The 16,402-nt window shown below is 39.6% G+C and overlaps 1 protein-coding gene across 3 annotated transcripts in view; it reads left to right on the top strand.

Annotated features, from left to right (window-relative positions):
• The window catches only part of ELOVL5 (ELOVL fatty acid elongase 5), a 57,087-nt gene extending 41,022 nt beyond the window's left edge, over positions 1 to 16,065 (top strand). For all 3 annotated transcript variants that reach the window (XM_073336261.1, XM_073336262.1, XM_073336260.1), the window contains exons 4-8: positions 9,489 to 9,566; positions 10,921 to 11,092; positions 12,877 to 13,001; positions 13,553 to 13,687; positions 14,210 to 16,065. In XM_073336261.1, the coding sequence (XP_073192362.1) occupies positions 9,489 to 9,566; positions 10,921 to 11,092; positions 12,877 to 13,001; positions 13,553 to 13,687; positions 14,210 to 14,341 (642 nt within the window). In that variant the 3' untranslated portion in view covers positions 14,342 to 16,065. The remainder of the gene's footprint in view (positions 1 to 9,488; positions 9,567 to 10,920; positions 11,093 to 12,876; positions 13,002 to 13,552; positions 13,688 to 14,209) is intronic.
• Positions 16,066 to 16,402: the final 337 nt, after the last annotated feature.

The following is a 16,402-nucleotide window of genomic DNA, read 5'->3' as shown; positions in this document are numbered from 1 at the left end:
CTCCTTCAGCACACAGTGGAAGAGGAAAACTCAACTTTCTTGACTTGTTATAGTCTACAGGTAAACCTCGGTAGTATTTGAGTAGTTCCAAACTACTCTCCTAAAAAAGTACCACAGTCAAGCTGTTCTAAGAATGGGTAAAAAGAAAAGGAGTACTTATGGCACCTTAGAGACTAACAAATTTATTTGAGTATAAGCTTCCGTGAGCTACAGCTCACTTTAGCTTATGCTCAAATAAATTTGTTAGTCTCTAAGGTGCCACAAGTCCTCCTTTTCTTTTTGCGAATACAGACTAACACAGCTGCTACTCTGAAACCTAAGAATGGGTAGTTGTATCACATCTCACTAGGGAGTGTGGAATATAATTTTTTTTAAATGTATTACATCCACATCTTAATCTTTGCTTTTGCACATTTGAGAATCACATGTTCTGAATCATCTTGGTTGTTCAGAAACAGAAATATGTTAGCACACTTGGGATTCCATTGTTTTAACAAAGTTAAAACCAGATTATTTAATATAATTCCTTAACTTTGGGTGGTACTGTGTGTTTGTTTTATTTTACAAGATAGAGATCCAGAAACTATAAATTCTATCCTATCCCATCAACCAGATCAGTAAGAATGTTCACAGTTAATATGCTGGGGTTAAATTTTTTTCAGTATGTACTTAAAGTAATTAACTTTGATTTCTTTTTTAATATTTTAAGCTTCATATCACTTAAATAATTGTGTAAATGTGATAGGTATATGTATGATAGGTATGTGTATTGTTACTCCATGCAAATATGTTTAGTGACAAATTAAGCATAAGCAATATCACCACAGACTTCATGACAAACATATTAATTTATGGAACATAGATTCATAGATATTTAGGTCAGAAGGAACCATTATGATCATCTAGTCTGACCACCTGCACAACGCAGGCCACAGAATTTCACCCACCACTCCTGCGAAAAACCTCTCACCTATGTCTGAGCTATTGAAGTCCTCAAATAATGGTTTAAAGACTTCAAGGAACAGAGAATCCTCCAGCAAGTGACCTGTGCCCCATGCTACAGAGAAAGATGAAAAACCTCCAGGGCCTCTTCCAATCTGCCCTGGAGGAAAATTCCTTCCTGACCCCAAATATGGCGATCAGCTAAACCCTGAACATATGGGCAAGATTCACCAGCCAGATACTACAGAAAATTCTTTCCTGGGTAACTCAGATTCCACCCCATCTAATATCCCATCACAGGCCATTGGGCCTATTTACCATGAATATTTAATTACCAAAACCATGTTATCCCATCATACCATCTCCTCCATAAACTTATCGAGTTTAATCTTAAAGCCAGGTAGATCTTTTGCCCCCACTGCTTCCCTTGGAAGGTTATTCCAAAACATCACTCCTCTGATGGCTAGAAACCTTCGTCTAATTTCTAGTCTAAATTTTCCTGGTGGCCAGTTTATATCCATTTGTTCTTGTGTCCACATTGGTACTGAGCTTAAATAATTCCTCTCCCTCTCCGGTATTTATCCCTCTGATATATTTATAGAGAGCAATCATATCTCCCCTCAACCTTCTTTTAGTTAGGCTAAACAAGCCAAGTTCCTTGAGTTTCCTTTCATAAGACAAGTTTTCCATTCCTCGGATTATCCTAGTAGCCCTTCTCTGTACCTGTTCCAGTTTGAATTCATCCTTCTTAAACATGGGAGACCAGAACTGCACACAGTATTCCAGGTGAGGTCTCACCAGTGCCTTGTATAACGGTACTAAAACCTCCTTATCCCTACTGGAAATACTTCTCCTGATGCATCCCAAGACCGCATTAGCTTTTTTCATGGCCATATCACATATACAAGTGCAGATTTCTTTGGCATTATAGTAAGTGTAGATAAAATTCCCATTGCAGCTGATCTCTTCTCTTCTAGTGCTCAGAATAACACTCATATTTTCCACATGACATTTTTGTAACAGGGTAGGGGGATGGCCTAGTAACCACTAAGAAGTCTTTTCCATTACTAATGTCTGATTCTGTGAACTTAGAGCACTGGACTGAGACTCACGGCACTGGGTTCTGTTCCTGGCTCTGCCAGTGAGCTACTGGGTGACCTTGTGCAAGTTACTTTCCCTTTACAGCTTCCCCATCTGTAAAATGGGGATAATGATACTGATCTCCTTTATTAAAGTGATCTACTGATGGAAAGCACTATACAAGCTAAGTATTATCATTATTATTAATTCATTTTTTTACTTAAACGTTATTCCTTCACACTATTCCATATACAATATTCTGTAAACTTTATATGATGTAAAGCCTTTATAGTTATATTACAGTTGAACTGCTTCTCTTTTGCATAGCAATCTCCCTGCTTATTAAGCACCATTTGCCTTGTCAACTCAACTAAATCAAATGCATGTTTATATTTTTTTAACACTTGCCTGGCATTACTCATGTGGCTTGGAAAACTGCCATAAATTCACATAGTCAGTGTGAGTTCTTTGATCTGGTGAAAGGAAAAATAAAACCTCACCTGTAGGCTATATGATCAGTGACTAGAGCTTAAATTTAAAAACTGTCTTTTGAACATAGTCTTTGCTACTGCAAATATATAATGCAACTTGATTTTCAGTGTTAGCATTATATTGAGTGATCTTGTTATCTGTGTGAAAATATCCATTCAGCATTGTCTGGCCAGACTACAACTTTATTCACTTAAAATATCTGGAACTGCCCAGCAAGAAATTGTACAGTGCAGCTCAACATCCTTTCCTTAATCGCTTCCATTGATTCCCAACCATGTCCCAGCTATCTCGCTGCTGAGACCCCAATGTCCTCCCCTTACTTGAGGTGAAAGGGGCTGGAGGTTGGCTCTTCTGTCCAGATGTAGGAGCCCCAAACCCCTATTCTTCAGCTCCCTTAAGGGATGCCTTCCTTCAAATCCTTTCCCAATCCATTTTATCCAATAACTATATCCTTTCCATAGAGTACCTGCTCTGGCATCTGTCATGAGCTCTATGTACTGAGGTGCAGCATTACAACCTAAGTCCCTTACTCCACCCGACTGGATCCCAAACTTATTGTGGGGAAAGACAAAAAGCCCACCCCGCTTCGGCCAATCTGGCAGCGAGGGAAAAATTCCTTCCCAGCCCCCCAGGGATAAAGGTAACTAGCAAAACAAATCAAAAGGGAACCTGGTCCTTTTGTCATTTTCATGGGTGAGTGAATGCTGCCAGCCTGATCCCTGTAAAAGAGGAGCTCTCTGGGGCTCCATGGGGTATAAATCAGACATGCCAAACCCACAAAAATAAACTGCAGAAATTGGGCGCTTTTTTTGTTGTTGGCTTAATTGGCTTGTGAGTTGCTTGTTGGCTAGTTTTTGGCTTGTTGTAGCTTTTTGCTTTTTTTTTATCAGCTTCCGGCAAGCAGGAGCAAGGGGCGTGGGAGGGTGGGGGGGAAGAGTCAGGGGTGCACAGCGAGCCCACCACAGTCCCAGACCGCAGGCCGGGCGGGATCTAGTCACATAGAATGTTGGGGTTCTAAGGGATTGGGTTGTTTTGACCTCGTTTTGAAATAGGATTAGCTTGATTTTTGGCTTATTGTGAAAGTCAGGGTGATTATTTACCGTGTCAAAGTTGGCAGCTGTGGTATAAATACTCCCCAGATGTACACTCTTACAGCCAGCAGGAAGGGCAGTGCAGTGGCCTTCTCCTGGCCTGGCCCCAGCTGCACACTGTCCTTCCTGTCCATCTCTGTAAGCTTTCCTTCTCCCTACCTGTTGTAGAGGAGCCCTTAAAGGGAAAATACCTCTTTTCTTCCAGCTAGCCAGACAGAGACCTCCCCCCCGACCCTGTGTGGTGAGCACATTAGTGGGCGTGATATAACTATTTTTATAAACAGGCACCCACAAAGCTACAGTGCTACACAGGGTACTGAGGCCATTAACATTTAACGTATGTTTTAGTAAATTTTAAATTTGGTGACTTAGCGTTTTGTAACCTAAACTACATTATATGTATACAGTGCATTTCTGTTCAGCACCTAAGAAAACTTCTAGGGTAAAGAAAATCAGTTCTTCAAACCCCTGGATAAACCCCTTTCAATAGACTCTGCATTGTGTCCATATTTATGTAGTCCTACAATGGCAGAGTTGAGGGCAAGCATAATAATGGTGTGCCAGCTAAGACCCTGAACCTGTGAAAAATTTCACATGGGAGAAGTCCTACTGACTTTGGACAATTTGCTTGCTTAATATTAAGCCTGTGCATGTTTGCTCCATACCACCAATGTTGACAATTCACAATTTCACTGTAGGAGAGCATCTCTTTTGCTAACGAGACGTATCAGAATGTTCATCCTTTCCAGCATCCTGTTTGAAAAAGTAGTGCTTTTATATGAAATTTGGCAATAATGTACTATGGACACTTCATTGTATATTCATATTTGACACTTATGTCTACGACTTTTTTAAGTACATAAAACATTTAGCAGCTTGCAGTTACTGTACCTGATATTGTATTTGGAGTCTTGCTGCAATTTAATTATTGTGAGTCATGACAGGAACACCATTTGCTAATCTTGTTTAAAAGAATGAGTTTTCTAGAATCTGAGATAATTGGGTCAGCATACAACTAAGTCAACATCCCAACTAAGATGTGATTAAACTTAACCAATGTGGCTTTCTGTCCTTTAGAACTGAGCACTTATTTGTAAAGACAAATTTTTACACACTTTTTCCTTCAATTTGCTTTCGTAGCCCTGGTCTACACTTGGAGGAAGGGGATCGATCTAAGTTACGCAACTTCAGCTACGTGAGTAACGTAGCTGAAGTCGACATACTTAGAAAGACTTACTGCGGTGGAGACACCACGGTAAATCTGAGTCAAGTGCTGCCGCTCTCCTGTCGACTCTGCCTGCGCCTCTCATGGCGCTGGAGTACAGGAGTCAAGAGGAGAGCGCTCGGGGGTTGATTTATCGCGTTTAGACTAGACGCGATAATTGATTCCTGCTGGATCGATCGCTGCTCGCCAGTCCGGCGGGTAGTGAAGACATACCCTTAGGATCAGAAAAATAAGTTTGAGTTTTTGCCTCTTCTCCATTTTCACCTAAAATTCTTGTGATCTGAAGTCCCCCTGTTCACTTGTATTTGCCAATATGCAATATCTCTGGGTCCCTTGTTTTAATTGGGAAAGCTTCCTGACAGCATGGAGACTAAAGTTCTGTGTTTGTATCAACAGAGCAGCAAGTTTGTACATATTGCCTCACTAACGTGCCTCAGTCCAGACCTTCTGTTAGTGCAGGTTACACTGTACAGTTTTATTTTGTGCAGGGTCTTTGACACAAACAGTAACCCCAAAACACTTTATAAAGTTCAGTAATACAATTACAACATTAAAATAAAAATGAAAGCAGAGAGGGAGAAAGTAACAGGCCATAACCAAGGGACAAAAACAAACTCTTAACTGTAGGGTCTTCACTTGATGTTAAAGATTCTGCTTTGGTTTCTCAGAACTAAATGACCATACTGTTAATTTGGAGTAGCATTTTTAAAAATTGCCTTTAGAATAGTTAACTTTGTGTAATTTAAACATCACATGCTCTCTGTATTTCTGCTGGAAACTGCTCATTCATTCCGCTACAGTCAGTCTTTTGTAGACAGCTGCATTTCATAAGAAAAGACCTGTCCATGATCTAGCATTGACAGTGTCATTAGGAAAGAGTTGAACTCCACTTGGGTTCCTGCCATATTGAAAGTACAGCTACAGGACTTCCCTAGTTACAGCTGAAAAGTACAGAGATTCATAGGTCCTAAGTGGTTAGGGGACCTACCTATGCTGTAAACACAAGATTAGTGATTCCCAAGTGAGTCAAGACTTATTGCAGAGCCAGTCAATACCAGCGGTAAGGTGGCCTAGCCTCATCTCCTGTAAACAGAGAGTAGGTGTGGGAGACAAGTTAGTAAACTGTTGTTCATCAAGTGATAGCACAGAATTGTGCAGGTCATGTAGACCGTAACAATATAAACAATGTTTCATTCCAGTACTTGCAGCTATGTAAATAATACATTTGAGAACAATTACTGGTCCGGTCAGTGTGTCCCATGTGTGGCTAGTTCCTTAATTGTCCTTTTAATGTGTGCTGAAGTAATGTAGAGCTAATGAATGTGGCTAAAAGAAACTTGAGTAAGTTAGCAAAAGCAAGCATGGTTGATTATTTTTCATGTTTTAGAAAAAGCAGAGCATATTGTGAGCACTTCTGGAAACAAATGAGTAGTAAGTTATTTGAAATAGTCTCTGACTACAGGTCCGTCCTTGCCTTTAAAAGGCTGCATCAGAACACCATTGGTCACTTTACTTAAGTGGAAGAAACTTCATACCAGGTTTAATTACAAGTTTAAAAAAAACCTGTTTGGATTGCACTACTCAAACATACCAATTACTCTGGGAAAATAAGCTGATGGTATGTAGGGTTGTTGACTAACTGGAATAAATACAGTGTAAATGTTGTGGTTAGTCCATTTTAATGGCCCCTAGAATGATGAGAATTATGTAAGCTTTTTCTGCACAATGTGCTGAAACAAGATTTTATGCTACTTGACTAACTTGAGGATGCTAAAGAATCCATATAACTTTTCAGTCTTCAGTTATTCAAAGCTCTTTTCCTGCTGTCATAATTATGGTCTCAATGCAGCACCCACTGTGCAGATATGAAGTTGGTTCTTTGGCATGCATCTGCTTTTAAATGTTTATGCACACAGAGATCAGGGGTCTTCTCTTGGGTGAGAAGTACAATAGTAGAATTGTATTTTCCTTATGGGTAAGCAGTTGGTTAGACTGACATAAAGCAGAATAGATCGATATATTGCTATTGGAGGTTTTTTAGCTTATCGCTCCATGCAAGGCTGCAGCTGTCCTCCGATAAGAGTTTCTCATTTGTGTTATGGTGATGCTCAGTTTGATTCTTTCACCCATACATTCATAAGAGGACTCTAAGTGTATGTACTAGTGTATCGTTAATTGCATGCTTTAAATGGTGGTGTTAGTGTTGAAGATCAAAAATGGTGACACAAACTGACTTCGGATTTTGTTTTGATTTTTAAAGTAAAACTGTAACTGTTCCAAAGAACTTCACATATTTTGGAAAAAAAAAAATTAGGGAGAAAAGTGATGCTCTAGTTGTGAAAAAATTGACATTAGAAAGGGGCAGGCCATTTAAGTGGTTAACTTCTATAAGGTATAACTAGGACTAATTTACTACCCACTCTCCAATTCTGAGGTACATGCAAGTAAATTAACACCTCTTATCCTTATCTTATTTAACTACATCATTTTCAGTGGTTATGTAAAACTCTTTGTAACCCAAGTCATCCCTAGTGACACTGGCAGGGAAACCCTATATTAGCACTTTGTTGGCAAGTACTGTGATTAAATGTTCTTGATAACCCAGTTCCAGCATGAGTGTGGATGGGGCCAGAAATGGATGACTCTTGTTCTGAATACTCATTTCTGAACTTTTTTTCCTTTTGCACCTGGAAATTATCTAAATCAGTTATCACTCTTCTTTTTTTAAAAAGAAGTGCCCAAAATGCCAAACTTTATAATCACATGGATAATTTAATAGAAACATGCATGGGGGATGGGGAAGACTGCTGGGAATCTCTGGGTATGTCTACCCAGTGAGCAGCAGCCCAAGGCAGCAAGTCTCGAGCTCAGGTTGACAGACTCGGGCTTACAGGCCTTTCATTATGGAGCTACAAATAGCTGTGCAGACATTGGAGCTCAGACTGAAGTGCGGACTCTGAAGTCCCTCCTCAGGCTTCAGAGCCTGAGCTCCAGCCGGATCTGCAATGTCTACACAAGTGTCAGGGGTAGCCATGTTAATCTGTATCCACAAAAACAACAAGGAGTCTGTTAGTCTTTAGGGTGCCAACAGATTTATTTGGTCATAAGCTTTCGTGGGTAAAAAACCACTTCTTCAGATGCATCTGAAGAATGCATCTGAAGTGGTTTTTTACCCATGAAAGCTTATGCCCAAATAAATCTGTTAGCTGTGTAGACATTTTAAAGACTATTCTTAGTGGAAGCCTGAGTTTGTTGACCTGGGCTCTGAGTCTCGCTGCCATTCGTTGTGTAGAGGTACCTTATGGAAATCTCTACACTGCGATTTAAAAACCTGCCTCTGGCCTGTGCCAGCTGACCAAGGCTCCTGGGGCTCAGGCTAAGGGGCTGTTTCACTGCAGCGCAGACTTGTGAGCTTGGGTTTGAGCCCTGGCTCTAGGATCCTGTGATGTGGGAGGATCCCAGAGATCAGGATGCATCCCGAGCCCAAATGTCTACACCACAGTTAAACGCCCCTTAGCACAGGCCAGCCGCAGGTGGCTAATTGCAATGTAGGTATACCCTACAAGGCTAGAAGCAGTCAAACACAACCCATTCCGTTCAAGAGCTGTAATGGGAACATAGTAGCAAAGGAAAAATAAATGAAAACTTACAGCTTGGTTCAAGCTGTTAATGTACATGTGATGGGGGTGCCCGAATCTTTGTAATAGTAATTTGTGTGTACAAGTCTTACCTCACACAATGCCAGGAAATCGATAACCACCTACATAACGCAGGTAGTCATTTGGCTGGCTGGAACAAGGCAGCATTGAAAGGTTTAATATTTAAAGTAATCTTGAAGAATCAGAATGTAGCAGAATACTGTACTATGGACACTTCATTACATATTCATATTTGACACTTATGTCTACAACTTTTTTTAAGTACATAAAACATTTAGCAGCTTGCAGTTACTGTACCTGATATTGTATTTGGAGTCTTGCTACAATTTTATTCTCTTCATGTTTTCAGACAATAAATCATTCTGAAAATGTGAATAATTTGACACAATGGAGGAAAGGTGAACTACTTCCAAACAAGTAAAACAGTTAACATGATTTGAATTCAATACCTCTTGAAGTATTAGGCATGGGGAAAGCTTTGGTACAATGGAAATGTTCAGGTATTATTTTTGCCATCAGAAGGCACTGGGCATGCAACATAAGGGCTGTAAAGCTCCAGCAGTTTTCCTTTCCTAGTACATACACTGTGCACATAAAACTTAGTATCTTTTCTTCAAAAAAGACAAAACTTACTTTTTGTCAATTTTCTGCAGAAGTGGGGCACTTAATCAGCTAAAAAATGTTTTTGTGCTCTAAAATAGGTTTGTTCAAAAACACACACAAATCTTTCAAAACTTGATGGGGATGGGACCTTCACCTGTCCTGTTTAGTCCAGGACACAGTAATTGGAGCAGGAAGGGTGGTGGGGAAAAATATGGAACTGTTGTTAACTTGGTGTTCAATCACTACCATGATTCAGTTACTATTTGGGGCTTAAATTGTAACCTAATGTCACATTTAGATGTCCCGGAATCGGTCAGTAATGCTGCGGCCATGGTTCAGGTGTACTGTCAAGTGCAATATTTTTATCAATGATACCTTATTCTTTCATCTTGTCAGCTGGTTACAGGAGTATGGGAAGGAGGATACAATTTCTTCTGTCAGGACACACACAGTGGAGGTGAAGCTGATATGAAGGTAACATTATTTGTTATAACTCTCAATTATTACTTTAAATTTTCTCTTTGCAGATGAGTGAAGAGCAGAACAGGATTTATCTTTATCCACATTAAACAGGCCCTCCCCCTTTCCCCCATTGTATTCAGTGCACAGAAAGTACATGTTGAAACTTGGCAGTTAGTCCCTAATATGATCTAATCACTAGGTCCCTACCAAATTCATGGCCATGAAAAACGTGTCACAGACAGTGAAATCTGGTCTCCCACTGTGAAATCTGGTCTTTTGTGTGCTTTTACCCTATACTACACAGATTTCCCAGAGGAGACCAGCGTTTCTCAAATTGGGGGTCCTGACCCAAAAGGGAGTTGCAGGAGGGTCACACGGTTATTTTGGGGGGCTCATGGTATTGCCACCCTTCTGTGCTGACTTCAGAGCTAGGCAGCTGGAGAGCGGTGGCTGTTAACCAGGCACTCAGCTCTGAAGGCAGTGCCCTGCCAGCAGTAGTGCAGAAGTAAGGGTAGCAATACCATACCATGCCACCCTTACTTCCGCATTGCTGCTGGTGGCAGCTCTGCCTTCAGAGCTGGGCTCCTAGCCAGCAGCTGCTGCTCTCCAATTGTTCAGATGTGAAGGCAGCGCCTCTGCGAGCAGCAGCGCAGAAGTAAGGGTAGCAGTACTGCAACCCCTCCTACGATAACCTTGCAACACACGTCCCCACAACTCCTTTTTGGGTCAGGACTCCTACAATTACAACACTGTGAAATTTCACATAGCTGAAATAATAAAATTTATTATTTTTTTTTAAAATCCTATGACTGCAAAATTGACCAAAATGGACTGTGAATTTGGTAGGGCCCTGCTAATCACATTTGGTATTTGAAAAGACCTCCTGAGGCTGGATTCATGTTTGACACCTACTATGTCCATTACTGCGGCATCTGGATACACTTAACATTTTAAAAAATGTTTTAAAATGAGTTTTTTATAACAACTCTTCTCCTCCCCACACCTGACCACCCTGCTGTGAACTGCTTTTCTCCTCTACACATCATAGAAGTGTTTTGCTGAGGATGGGGGATGTTTTCCACAGAGAGCAAAACAGGAATACGTTGATGAAACATCCTGCCTTGTGTCTCAGTGCACCCTAGGCGCACTTTAATAGCCTCATAAAATATTTTCTGTCATCCTTCCGTCTCAATTATAGCTGCCTCTTTAGACTCATGTCTCTTACAGAAAACTTGAAGCAAGGAATGTGCTGAGCTTTCCAATGAATCGCCATGAATATCTAGAAGTAGTGAGATGTGTTCTGTTGACTTGAGAGAATTGCAGGGACAACTCGTGAATTTCTTATTTTTCCCTCCTCTCTGTGTAGATCGTACGTGTCCTTTGGTGGTACTACTTCTCCAAACTCATCGAATTCATGGACACTTTCTTTTTCATTTTGCGAAAAAATCATTACCAGATCACTGTTCTTCATGTCTATCACCATGCATCCATGCTGAACATCTGGTGGTTTGTTATGAACTGGGTGCCTTGTGGTCACTGTAAGTACTATGGAGGAGAGAACCTACAAGAGACCTACGTTGTTTTATTTAAGGCCAAATTGTGCCACAGGATGCATATTAGCAACTCACATTGGCTTCAGTCTCAGAATCTGGCCCATCTTGCTTAAAATGCAGCAAAAAAAATTAAGGTGCTTTATTAAATTACAAGGAGTACCAATAGTTGCAGGTATGAAACTGCCTGTAGGCCCTTCCTGCAATGACTGAACAGTGGAAGCATTTCGGTGTAGACAGAGAATGTATTTCCTGTAAAACCTAATCTATTTGCCTGCTGCTGTAGAGTGGCTCTGACACCTGTCAGAGTGTCAGCTGTGCTTACTTGCTTTTACAGCACATGCAAATATTCAAGCAAAGCTTCCAAGGAGAAACAAGTTTTAAGTCAGGCTTCGAAGCCTGTTGCAGGTATGTGTAAAGTGGCTAATTGCTGGAAATCAAACCATGTCTGAATCCATCAAACTTTGCTCACTCAGGATGTCTTTCCCTTTAATTTACTCTAGTCTATGGGTGGCCATAACAAATTATTTCAGTTAAAGTCTTTGTCCCATGGGCACTCATGAACTTGACTGTATGCTCTTTTGCCTCTTCCCCTGTCTCCTCTTTTTTTTAAAACCTTACTAAATACTGTTGGCCTTTTGCAACCTCACTTGGATTCTTTTAATTTCATTTGCTTTTAACTGACCTTGTATCCCAAATGTGTTAGCATAAAAATATGGGGGAGGCGACAGTAATGTAGAGGGTGGGTCAGTGATTTTGTTGATTAGACCTTAGCATAGCTTTGCTGAAGGAAAGTTTATATAGGATCAGTCTGTGTCACCAACGTGGTGTGCATAAGAAATACCAGTTGTGTGAATAGAAAAACTGCAAAACCCTCAAAACTCTTCTTGCAAGCAGAACAGTCCAGAAACTGCACTTATTTCTTACTGTCAACATATGAGCAAGTAATATTTAACTTCAGAAGCGTGCATGTGTAACTATGTTGTTGTAGAGCAGTGGTGCAGACCCCATTGGAAATCTTAGACAGAGGGTCGGCAGATCACAGGTTGAAAACCACTGTTCTAGAGAGAAGTCAAGCACCTATTTGTATTAGCTTTACAACAGTAAAAACCGCACAATCACACATTTAAGTGGTCTTAAAAATGCTTGATTACTCCCTGTTTATATTGGGTTTTCTTTTTTTCAAGCTAGCTGTTCTACTCAGGCTTTGATAGCATATGCAATTTAGTGATAGGCAGCTAAAACTTAAAATCCTTTAATGACAGAGAAGCCATTGTAAACAAAGGCAAATAAAGTGGGTAAATTGAGCTTTTGAAAATCCCCAGAATATTGTCTTGTAACCAAAAGCAGACTCCTAGTTTCAGTGGAAATGCCTAGCAAAGAAGGATAGGTCTAAAATTAGACCTGTGAAGCTTTGGTTTCTGGACATGTTTGTGCACCTCCCCCTCTTGCCTCCTCAATTTTTTTTGAGCAGAGAGAGTTGAAATGAACAAGAACCCTAGTTGGATAAGTGGAGCAGACAGGTAGGCGTGGAAGGTTGGCACAAAATGCACTGATCGTGTGCACAGTTACAAAGGCCCCTGAGCTTAATGCCTATTTGAGAGTCTGACTCTCTTTTAGCCTTTAGTTTTGGGGAAACTGATTATTTAAAAAGGTCCTGATGATGTTTAAAAAGTCACCTTCTGTGGCTGTCCATTTTAGCACTGTTCAGGTTCCATGTGCCAACTTGTGTTGTGTATTAAAATACCCTTTCTTCCCCTCTCTGTCTTTAGCATACTTTGGTGCCACTCTTAACAGTTTTATCCATGTCCTGATGTACTCCTACTATGGGTTGTCTGCTATTCCAGCTATGCGCCCGTATCTGTGGTGGAAGAAATACATCACTCAGGGGCAGCTGGTGAGTTGTTCAGTTTTTGGTTCCCTGCCAGACTTCTCTGGATCTGGAGGAGCTGTTTTTCTATGCCTGTAATAAAGGGAGGGTCTCCATAGTGGCCTCAGGTAAGCCAGCACAGATGTCCTATAGGAGGGACCCCAGGAGAGCCACCACATGCTATGGTCCCAGGTAATGTGACAGTGGATTTCACCTCCCAGATCTTTCCACGTTCCACCAATCTTGAACCTGAATACTTCATTTGGATGGGTGGATTTTACCCTTTTAATCCCTTTAAGAAAAATAACTCCTGCACAGGATTCACTAAGTGCTTTGAGGTGAAGCAATATTTGTAAAATAAAGAGCTTTCAAAAATAACAAATACAGTATTGTGGTCTGACCAAAGGTCTGTCAACAAATGTTTACTAAAAATCCCTATTCCTGGTATAAAGGCAAAATCTCTTCAGACTCATTTTAGCAACCATTTTGACTTATTTAGAAATTATTTCACTAGTTCTTGGTCTGTTGGTTTGTTTCCCCTTTTCACTACTATGCTTTTATTTTTTTTCATCTTTCAGATTCAATTTGTCCTAACAATCTTCCAGACAAGTTGTGGTGTTGTTTGGCCATGTGCCTTCCCTATGGGATGGCTGTATTTCCAGATCTCCTATATGATTTCTTTGATTATCCTCTTCACAAATTTCTACATTCAGGTAAAACAAATGTTCGTTCATTCATTCATTCTTTACACCAATCTTATTTGAAAGCCTTGACACATGTGGTTTTCCCCTCTTCAGTATAAATGTTTTTTCACTATTGGCACTTGTCAGCCCTTCTTCATGTTGGGGTCCCGTATGCTATATGTGCAGCTCAGGGAGATTAGGAATTTGAATAACATGATCATAACATCTAGGAAATTTCTCCAAATCTTGACTTGTAAAATAATCCTTTGCCAGAAATACATAAAACTATTTGGAACTGTTTGCATTGACGCTTGCTCCCCCCCTGCCCCCCCCCCCAAAATACAGAACACTAGCATGCTAGCATTAAGTCTCTGGCTCAAAAATTCAGCATAATAGCTACTGGAAAAATGTATCTCTGAATGTGTTGAGGGCTTAGTGTATATCGCAGTAATCAGGGTCCTGTGCTAGGATGTGCAAGTCAGTGCACATGTTTAATTGCTCTGAGGGAACAGGCCCTTTGTATGTGACTTTGTGCACATCTATGTATTTTAGACTTACAAAAAGAAGGCATCCTCCAGAAGGAAAGAATATCAGAATGGCTCTACAGCCGCTGTGAACGGGTACACAAACAGCTTTTCTTCCCTCGAGAACAATGTGAAACAAAGAAAACAAAGAAAGGATTGAAGACCAAACTGAGAAACCATTTTGATACCACAGACAACAAAATAATCTGATTGTAAGCACAATAAGAGTTGTGCACTGATATCCTAACAGCTACTGTAACTATTCCTGCCTAGAATAGTGTGATTTATGTAGGACTTAACCTGTGCAAACACCCTAGAAACTGTATACAGTTAAAGTTAATAATTCTAGGCATCACTGACCCCGCTATAGACTGTGGAAGGGAGTATTATTGTAGTATATGACACTGCTGTTGCCTTACTAGTGACTATAATAGGTGCTGAATTATGATTCACAGTTTCAAAACACTGTAATCCAAACTCATATTTTTTACTGTAGATTATGCATGTGATTGTAAATGTAATTTGTACAATGTTGGTTTCAGTAGGTAAACACACATGCCTTAAAAAAAAAAAAAATTGAAAAAGCAGGGCCCAAAGCTTATTAATGCTTTGAAAATTAGGGTACGTTTCAACTTTGAGTTGATTGACATTTTAATAAGTCATTTAGAAAAATCCACTGATCGGTTTACTGTACTGTGTGTAGTGCATAATATTAAGTATCTCCTACACGTTACAGTGAAATTGGAAATAGCGCCTTTAGTTTTGTATATTTGGCTTTAATTGACTAAGCAGTCACAATCAAGATGGAAGTTTATTTTACCTTTTTAACAGATCTTATTTTTTTATTTTGCATAATGCTTAAGCAGGCCAGCAAGACTTAAATATTAATTGTCTCTAAAAGTTCGAGGATATACAGGGAAACTACATCCTGGTTTTTTATTTCTGTGAATTGCTAAATTGCAAAGCAGTTCTTAATACTGGAAACTGCCAGTTTCAAGCATTGTGGTACCACAGCCATATTCATGTTTCAGAAGTGACTGGATAGTCTATGACCTTAGTAAAGTTCTTTTAAAAATGAAGATAAAGGATGCTTTTCAAATGTAACTATTCATATTTAAGTTGGCATTTGTGTTGCTATTTGCATAGCATACTTTGTCATTCTTAAAATGTGCCTAGCTCACAAAAATACTTTTTTTCCCAGAAAGTAAAATTAAACAGATTAAGTCACACAGAGACAGATCAAAAAATAAACCTTTGGAAATGTGCTGGAGATGAGTTTCCTGAGTGTAAGCTGTGTAGATCACCTGTAACTTTTTGGCTTATCTACAGGTTTGTTTAGAACTGCTTGTTAAAATTCCTATTAATGTAAAATCTTGCCTTGCACACATGAGGAGTCAGTTGCAAATACCACCTCTATAGCTGGTATGTTATCTACTATCGTGGAGTTTAGATTATGAATACATTTATTCATTGAGCTCAGAACATTTAACTAATCATGCAAGACATCCTGTTGGTCATTTGCTTAAGTTTGTATGTTAACTATTTTATTTGATATTTATATAAATATCAGTTTTACCATCTTTAACTTTTTTTTAATTTTTTGCACATCTGTTAGGGAAATAATGAGTTTTCCTGTTAGCCTTGGGGGTTTTCTTTACTTGTTTTAAAGGAGACACAACATCTGTTTACATTTTACATTGTCAAAGCTTGTGTGTCTTCATTTCTAGGTACTGGTTTGCACAGTCTTTACATATTTCAGTACAGCAGCTGTAATGTTCAAAATACGCTGTCTAAGTGTGCTAGAAATAAACCCTTAGCTCATCTGAATATACCTACATTGTTAATGTTTGACATTGTTTAATCATTAAAACATTTTTGATTATCTCTGGCCAATTCCATAGTGCTTTATTTTATGCATTTGATACTGCACCTTATTTTGTATGATGCTAAGAGAGAACTATCATGGTCTTTAGAAATAAGGGGGAACTACAAACACTTACAGAAATTTCACACGCATACATCAAATAACTAACTCCTTACAAGAAACATTGACAGCTACCAAACACATAGCAGTTCCTTGGCTATAATTGTAGAAATAATTATCCACATGGGTGGATTAAACCTCTCAGTGGAATTACTGTAGAGTGGGATGTGTGGTCTGAGCACAGGACAAAAATTATAGTCCCAGCCATATCACCTAATCTTCCTGACTCGGAAACCC

The sequence above is a fragment of the Lepidochelys kempii genome, chromosome 3 (assembly GCF_965140265.1).
Source record: "Lepidochelys kempii isolate rLepKem1 chromosome 3, rLepKem1.hap2, whole genome shotgun sequence".
Classification (NCBI taxonomy): domain Eukaryota; kingdom Metazoa; phylum Chordata; order Testudines; family Cheloniidae; genus Lepidochelys; species Lepidochelys kempii.
The sequence above is the reverse complement of the archived record's forward strand: the minus strand, read 5'-3'. Positions and strand labels throughout refer to the sequence as shown.